Source organism: Diospyros lotus, chromosome 12, assembly GCF_014633365.1.
Source record: "Diospyros lotus cultivar Yz01 chromosome 12, ASM1463336v1, whole genome shotgun sequence".
NCBI classification, from domain to species: domain Eukaryota; kingdom Viridiplantae; phylum Streptophyta; class Magnoliopsida; order Ericales; family Ebenaceae; genus Diospyros; species Diospyros lotus.
In genome coordinates this window covers 27,994,687-28,002,764 of record NC_068349.1, presented here as the reverse complement: position 1 = coordinate 28,002,764, position 8,078 = coordinate 27,994,687, and the positions used below count along the sequence as shown (strand labels likewise).

General features: G+C 36.4%; 1 protein-coding gene across 1 annotated transcript; it reads left to right on the top strand.

Annotated features, from left to right (window-relative positions):
* The first annotated feature begins 5,647 nt into the window (after positions 1 to 5,647).
* On the top strand, positions 5,648 to 6,356 carry LOC127787337 (agamous-like MADS-box protein AGL62). Its single transcript, XM_052315319.1, has one exon. It carries the CDS (start codon positions 5,648 to 5,650, stop codon positions 6,326 to 6,328), a length of 681 nt encoding a protein of 226 aa, XP_052171279.1. The 3' UTR covers positions 6,329 to 6,356.
* The last annotated feature ends 1,722 nt before the right edge of the window (positions 6,357 to 8,078 follow it).

Here is an 8,078-nt window from a genome sequence, read left to right as displayed (position 1 = left end):
TCTTCTTTTTGGATTTCTTACTCTTGAGCTTGCCCCTATGTACCTTGGACCCTTCAACTAAGAGAACACTTCTCTTGGCCTTTTAGAATTTTGGGCTCGGCCTCCCATATCATGGATAACAACTATCCAAGAGTTTCTTCCATAACCGTCAGAGAGGGACTGTAGCACCAAATCTGGGGTAAGCATCTGCATCCATACCCAAATTCTGCTCTAACAACTTGTCGATAAAACCTATCATCTCCATAACATGCTTCTCAATAGATGATCCTTGATCCTAGCGATGATCTCATAGGCCTCATGTGCTACTATTTCCTCAACTAGTGGTTTCGCAATAAGAGATCTCCCTATCGCATAGAGAATCTTATCATATGTGAGGACTATTCTCAATATAATCTCCCAGTTATAGAAATTAGTCCCATTGAAGGTATTATTTCCCTCAAGTATCAATCTTATCGACATATTTCCAGACATTTTGGATCAACAACCAATTAGAGATATTATTATAATCATATTGAATTATGAAATCATAAATTGCAAGAAGTAACGTTTTTATGATTGCTCCTACAATTTTCTACAAGTTCGCCACCCTCAAGACGTAACTCGAGAAATCCCATTGGAAGATTTCCTAGTGGGCTAGGATCTCATCTCCCCTCGCACAACCTTGAGTGACTCAACAAATTGTGCTAGAATTGATTAGGTAGGTACTTGCTATCAATTGCATCTTCATGCAACTCCTAGATACATTGGGTTGACACCTCTTTATCATGCACATCACATGTGACTCCCAACCTTTGCCTCTATACTCAGTAAGCCTTGAGTGACTCAACAAACCCACATTTCTAGTTAAGTCGGACCCATCATTCAGGGACATCTCATGGCCTATAAAACACAGGTATCATATGTGACACTTGACCTTGAGTGACTCAACAAATCAAGTGCCAGCTAGAAACCTAATGCCTCATAATGATGGAAAGCAAGTTAGCTTAATATTAATGAGGGATTTATTATTTATTTATTTAGGTCTCATCACATCCAATTAATCAAATTAAAAATGCATAATAAATTACTCAAACCAATATATGGTATGGATAACTACAACTAGCCCCCTCAAGCCATAGAAGGGAAGCTAGAGGGTCAAACCTAGGTGAAGAATCATAACCTGCTTTTGAAGCACATTCTTCAATCTTTCATTAGTCTTCAACTCTTGTCTTCAATTTGGCTCCATCTCTTGCTCTTCATACAAACTACAACTATCACTACTCTATTCTATTCTACATACATTACATAGAATCAGAAACCCCGAGTTACATTCGGGGGAGTGAGATGAGAAGAGAATGTACATCAGATTATAAGAGAGGCGGGACATGCAAGCCTTATTCTAAAAATCAAATTTACATGCATTCATTCCTAACATAAAATAAATGGTCGACTCGATCCATACCATACACCCATGTAATCAATCTCATTGATTCATTCAAATTATGTTAATTAATTGTTGCATCAATCTCTTTGATATGCTTTCAATAAATTGAAATTTCTATAATTTTGAAAACAAAATTTTTTCAATTGTTCTCAGGCTTAGGCTTTATCCATTAGTCCAACTAATAAGGCCCAACAGGCCTTCGATCAATCAATGCATGTCAAACATGCACTAGTAGCCTAATAATTAATAAAACGCCTAATTAACGGCCCTGACCTATTTCAATCACAGACCTTAGGTGTCATACACTCATGGATCGGATCAAAAAAGCCCAAAAATGCCAAACAATTTGGTCGGGCCTTACCTAAGGGCACGGAACGCATTGGGACACTGATAGGTCGGCCCAGGTGCTTGTCGTGCACCTCGGGAAAGGGCCAAACCACTGCCCTAAGCAACCGGGGGGCTCGACGATTGCTGGTTGCACCTATCGCACAGGCTGCCAGCTTGTAGGGCCCTAGGGTTGCACATGGCACGCGTGGGCTGCTTCCGGCGCACAGGCTGCAGCCCGCACGAGTGGCAGGGGGCACACGGGTCGCATGTGGCCACGAAGGGCTAGCACAGGCCACGCAGGTAGGCCGCGAGTCGTGGGTCACACATACTTTGCAGGTAACACTCGAGGGTTGCACGCGGGTCGCGACCACACCAGTCTGTGCCTGGCCGCTCTTAGCCGGGCCCTGCTCGTACGCGGGTCCCACCTGGTTGCGCCTTTTGACTCTCCGATGCATCCGTATGCACCCCACCTCCCCATTTTTCCCTTTTCATGTCACACATGATCTTTTTTCCCTTTAATAAGAAATGTTTTGCAATCCAAAAATACAAACGCAACAATATTTATTTATTTCACAAATATTAACTTAATCGAATCCGCAAGTAAGGAATTGAAAGATTTTGACGATGGCTCTGATACCACTGAAAGTAAAGCAAGATCGCTACAAAGTAAGTAGAGTAGTTCAAAAATTTTGAAGCTTACCCCGATTCGGGCGATTGGATCAATGTCAAAATCAAATCATTCACATACAAAATAAAATAAATATAACCTTTAGATTTTCAAGTCGTTTACGGATTCAAGCCATCCAAACGTTTGGCCTCTAACTTGTGATATGCGACACACGTCCGTTGGCGAGGAGAGCAGAATGGGAGTGCTAGCTCTCTTTCCTTTTCGCAGCTTGTGTATGGATGGAAAAAACATCTTCATTTCGAATCGATGTAGAAGGAAACGGGAGAGAATGAACCACAATTGTTTTTCAACTCTTGAAAAATCACACAAAATAATTTCATGAATTGGGCAACCCTTAAAAGGGTATTTATAGAGGAGTTCTAGGGTTTCTTAAACCCTAATGGATATAAGTTGACGCATTTATCATATTCTAACTAGGAACTTAATTAAATAGATTTATCCTAGTCCAACGAGAAACTTAATTAAGTGGCCCAAATCCAATAATAAGTTCAAATAAAATATTTGATCCAAATCTAATTTAGTCTAAATATATTATTTAATTTAATATTTGGCTCAAATTCAATTTAACCCAAATATAATATTTAATTTAATATTTGTCCCAAATCCAATTTAGCCCAAATATTAATTTAAACCCAAATATATTTTATTTCCTATTTACCACACCAACAAATAGAAAATTATTAAATTAGAAACTCCTTCCTAATTTAATCAATTGTCATTTTAGGAAACTCTTTCCTTTATGATGATCCCTCATCATATCGATGTCATTACGTCTATTTGTTTTTTTTTCGTGAGAACCTATGACAGCACAACTTCTTGCCGAAGTGTCCCACTTAACCATACATCCACTCTCTTAGTTTAAGTCAATGACCATACCAAATGCGTATGACTCATTACGCTTTTGAATATATTGGCAATATGTCAGTATGAACACATAAGAAAAGATTGGCCTCTAGGAAGGCATCATGCCTACCCAATTATTCAGAAGAATTCATAATCCGCAAATAATCTTTCAAGAACATGGTTAGTGTGTAATTCGATCATCTCTTTAATGTATCTTATGTGATCTCAAGTTTGGTGATGTGTTGATTAATTATGATCACATGAGTTTTCTTCGGTCCTCCGAATATCCTCACTTAATAAAAAATGAATCAATAACTCCTTATTGATCTCTTCCACCATGGCCACGGATTTAAAGTGAATATCCACTGAAGGTACCTTAGATACATCATCCTCTATCAAAGGATAAACGAGTCTCATCTTGGTTATACAGCAATCTCCATAAGCCTCACGATATGCCTAATGATCGCCCACACGTAGCCTTTGTCTAGACCCATCGAAACGATATCAAAGCATACTGGTCTTCTTATGAGATGACCATGACAACCTCATGTCCAAGGATTAATTCCACCCATCTCGTATGAGAATTCCATCAACATATAACCAAAATAGATTCTCATGGCGATAGTCATGTCTAGTGACACATTCTCCAATATTGGTCACCTATGTACATGTCTAGGCATCCCCATGCCTATGGGTGTGAGACATTCATTGCTATCACATAGCAAAAACATAGCATATACAAGTCTTATCATAATTGTTAATATCCATTCTTAACATTGCTACGACTTAAGACATTTAATGATGTCTAAAAATTGTGATGCATTATCTCACATCTTTATAGATTAATCACAATATATATTATATGGACTTTTATCTAGTTTCATCAAGTCATTACAATAATAACAAGAAATTAATAGAACGATTTTTTGTGAAATCTTATTTAATAATAAATATAATTGTAATTATCAGTATATAATATGTTCAATCTGATTAGATCTAGAGCAACTACTGTAACAGAGAATATATGGGTTTGACTCCTTGTAATCATAGATTGGTATTTAGTCAATTTTGTCTTAGTTTGTCGTGTGATTTTTTCTTCACAATAAAAGGTTCTCCATGTTAAATATTTGTGCTCTCGTATATGATTCTTTGGTTCGATTATGCTTTATTTGACTATTGTCATTATATTACCCAATTGAAGAGAGTTTTATTTAAGATTTTTCGATCATTTTAGTTTTCTGTCAATACAAAGTTGTACTAGTAATACCCTTATATTATATTAGGGTTATCTCTTGTTGCATCATACTTTATGCCAACCATCCTCACCACAAAGCAAATCACAAAAGATAAAAATTAAGAAAATATATATATATATATCCTTCAAGTTGAATTGCTAGAGATTACTAGAGATTACAATATAACTTGTCTTTATATCCAAAAGTAGGATTAAATTCTTATTCACCAATAACATTTAATAAGGTTATGAATATGGTACTGATGCAAAATAATCCCAAATAATTGACACTTCCATGAATTGTAAAATATGCTTCCGTTTCTGTAACAATTAATTACCAATAACATTTCTGTAATGATTTTGGGAGTGGACATTGGAAGTAAAAATTTATACATTTTTTCGTGGACGATTCACAACTGATAACCAAGAAACTCTTCCAAAAAAATTAGTGAAAGTAGGTTTTTAGACTCTTCCGAGAGACAGGTTAGAAGACTGACGCAGAAGGGTCTCTCGAAGACTCTCCCCTTTGCTCGGGGGATTCTAGCTACTAGCTAGGATCTTTGGTTTCGTCTTTTATTTTTATCTCTTTTTTTAATTTATTATTTTCTTCTATATTATTTTATTTATTATTATTATTCCATTTTTTTGGTCATTACGCATATCATCCATGTTACCTCATGTAAAATAAATAAATTATAGTAGAAAATTTATATTAAATTGATGGGCATAATGGTTGTTATATATAGTGATTAATTCATTAAAATTCCTTCTTACCTCATCTAGAAACAAATATGTTATAACAAAGAGGAATTGATAGAGAATTCACGTGGATAATGACGTATACATGGTTTCACACCTTTACAATCTACTATTTATGGGTACATATAAAGGAGCTTTTCCTCAGCAAAGGAATAAAATTCTGAAAAAGGAAGCAAATTTCCACAGCTCATCATGAACGTAAATTCCAGGTGGGCAAATGCATGCATTTTTCACTTCCAAAATTGCCTTTTAACACACACTAAACTATTCAGCAAAAATTTCTTCCTTTTAAGAAGAAAGAAGGGTACATTGCTTTGGCATCTATATGTATATATAAGTGTGTGTGTGTTGGTCAGAGTGTATGATTAGAGTCATGGCAAGGAAGAGCAAGGGTCGGCAGAAGGTCGAGATGACTAGAATGTCGAAAGAAAGCAACCTGCTGGTGACCTTCTCAAAGCGGCGTTCCGGCCTCTTCAAGAAGGCAAGCGAACTCTGCACCCTCTGCGGGGCCGAAATCGCCATAATCGTCTTCTCTCCTGGCAAGAAAGCCTTCTCATTCGGGCACCCCTGCGTGGACACCATCATCGACCGGTTCCTGAGCCGGAGTGCTAGCACCGGCAGCGGAGCCACTGCCCAGATGGTGGAGGCGCACCGCAATGCGAGCGTGCGGGAACTGAACGCGCAGCTGACGGAGGTGATGAACCAGTTGGAGGGGGAAAAGAAGCGGGGAGAAGAGCTGATGGGCGGGAAGGCGAGGAAAGAGAGGTGTTGGTGGGAGGCTCCCATTCAGGAGCTTGGGATGCAGCAACTGGAGCAGTTGAAGGCGGCGATGGAGGATCTGAAGAAGAATGTGACCAAACAAGTCGAGAAGGCCGCCGCTGCTAACAACAACAACAATAACGTCAACGTCGCTCCTCCTTCCTTCTTCATCGGGAGCTCAAGCTCCACCGCCGCTGATGTTGACGTTAAGCTGTCTGCTGGACATGGCTTGGGTCTCTCCATGACTCCACAAGGCTACACTCTAGGCTATGGCTACGGACGTGGCTTCTTCTGATATATTTATATTATTATATATATTTGCATTCACAATAAACAACTTAATTAGCACCCTTTGCTTAATAAAATTAATATATAATAAAACTTATATATATCTTTATAGTTGTTCTTATGTTGCTGATGTGTGGGTTTTAATTACTATCTTAATTTGTTCTTACATATATTATAACTTAAAACATATAATTAATCATGGAGGACGCTGGTCGCAGTCATCTAGGGTTATTCTCTTCTTTTTATTGAGCTTTTTAGGTTACATCTAATTAAATAAAATAGTCATTTTGTTTAAAACAAACACGTATAAACGTTTATTTTTGTTTCAGATATCTAACGTTGGATCTCTTTATCTGGTTGGTCTCAAAAAGTTATAGCCCACCTGAATTCTCTGTTTTTTCTTTTTTTTCTTTTTTTTTTTTGTTAAACAACCTCTAGCCTTACCTTATTAGCATCCCAAAAAATGGAAAATATATATGATATGATTCATAAGATATTCATGCAAAGGGTACATAGTTAATTTCTTTCATATATAGTTGGTAGTTTCTTGTTTGGATTATTTCATATTCATCTGTCTTATGTCTTCCTCGATCCCTCTCTCGTTTCAGACTATTGGAACTAAAAAACCTACTAATTTTACACAATAACAATGGGGATCAGTGACTTATAAATTTCTGAAAAAATTTATGCACGTTGCTAACAAAAGACTTGCTTTACTTGGAGTAAAGGCAATTATGGTAGCACCTGGGGTAGGTTCAGCCTGGTTCCATTAATTATGTGCGTTACACTATTCAAAATTCACTACAAGTGCTAGCTTGCAACAAAATTGGTTTAAATTGAACCAAATCTTTCAATAATTTTTCTTATCATTCCATAAATGCCCTAATAATTTCATCAATTCATGGCCCAAGAATAATGGAAAGTGAACATGTAACGCCTTGAAAATGTGTTATTTTCTCGAAAATTTAAGAATATATAAGACAACTAATCAAAGCTTTGCGCAAGACTTAGTTTAGATTGAACCTAATCAAAATGTAATATCGAAAATAAATCAACCAATTAAGAAATAAACTCGAATTTATTACATAACATGTATCATGTTTAAACAATATAAGGAAACTAAATATTACATTGAAGAATATTCTAAATATGAGAAAATATATAAAAATAATAGTTGCCTACTCGGCCATCTTCTCCTTTCTCTTCGTTGTGCTTGTATCACTTGCCACGTTTGAATATGTCAAAATCAAGTGATGAATCAGTTAGTAACACCTCAAAAACAATTTTCATGCATATAGTCAAGTGCATATATATGCATAAACATTTTACACCCATCATGACAAAAGGAATGATAATCAACACTTATTATTTCTCAATTAAATCCACAACTTTTGGTTTAGGGTGAAATGCCAATCACCCATGAATAACAATTTGCCTCTTCATTTATCAATCGAGGCATAAAAGGTAATGACATGACCATGTATGCATGAATGACAATAAAAATGGGTTTTAATATAATAACCATAAACTTCACATTCATACTTGAAAATGCTGAAATTTATGACAATTAAATAGTCTTATCCATAATAAAATATAAATTCCAAGGTGCTAAAGCGTTTTAAACAAAACTAGAGGGCATTGCATAATTTAATAAAAATATAAGGTATAAGTGCAACAACCCAAAGTTTAGGCTACAAAGTCACCTAAGACTTTAAAAGTTTACAAAAATCACACACACACACACTATCTTCTCCATT

Excerpts from the sequence above, each read along its gene's own strand:
- LOC127787337 (XM_052315319.1), top strand. The coding sequence starts at position 5,648 with ATGGCAAGGAAGAGCAAGGGTCGGCAGAAGGTCGAGATGACTAGAATG.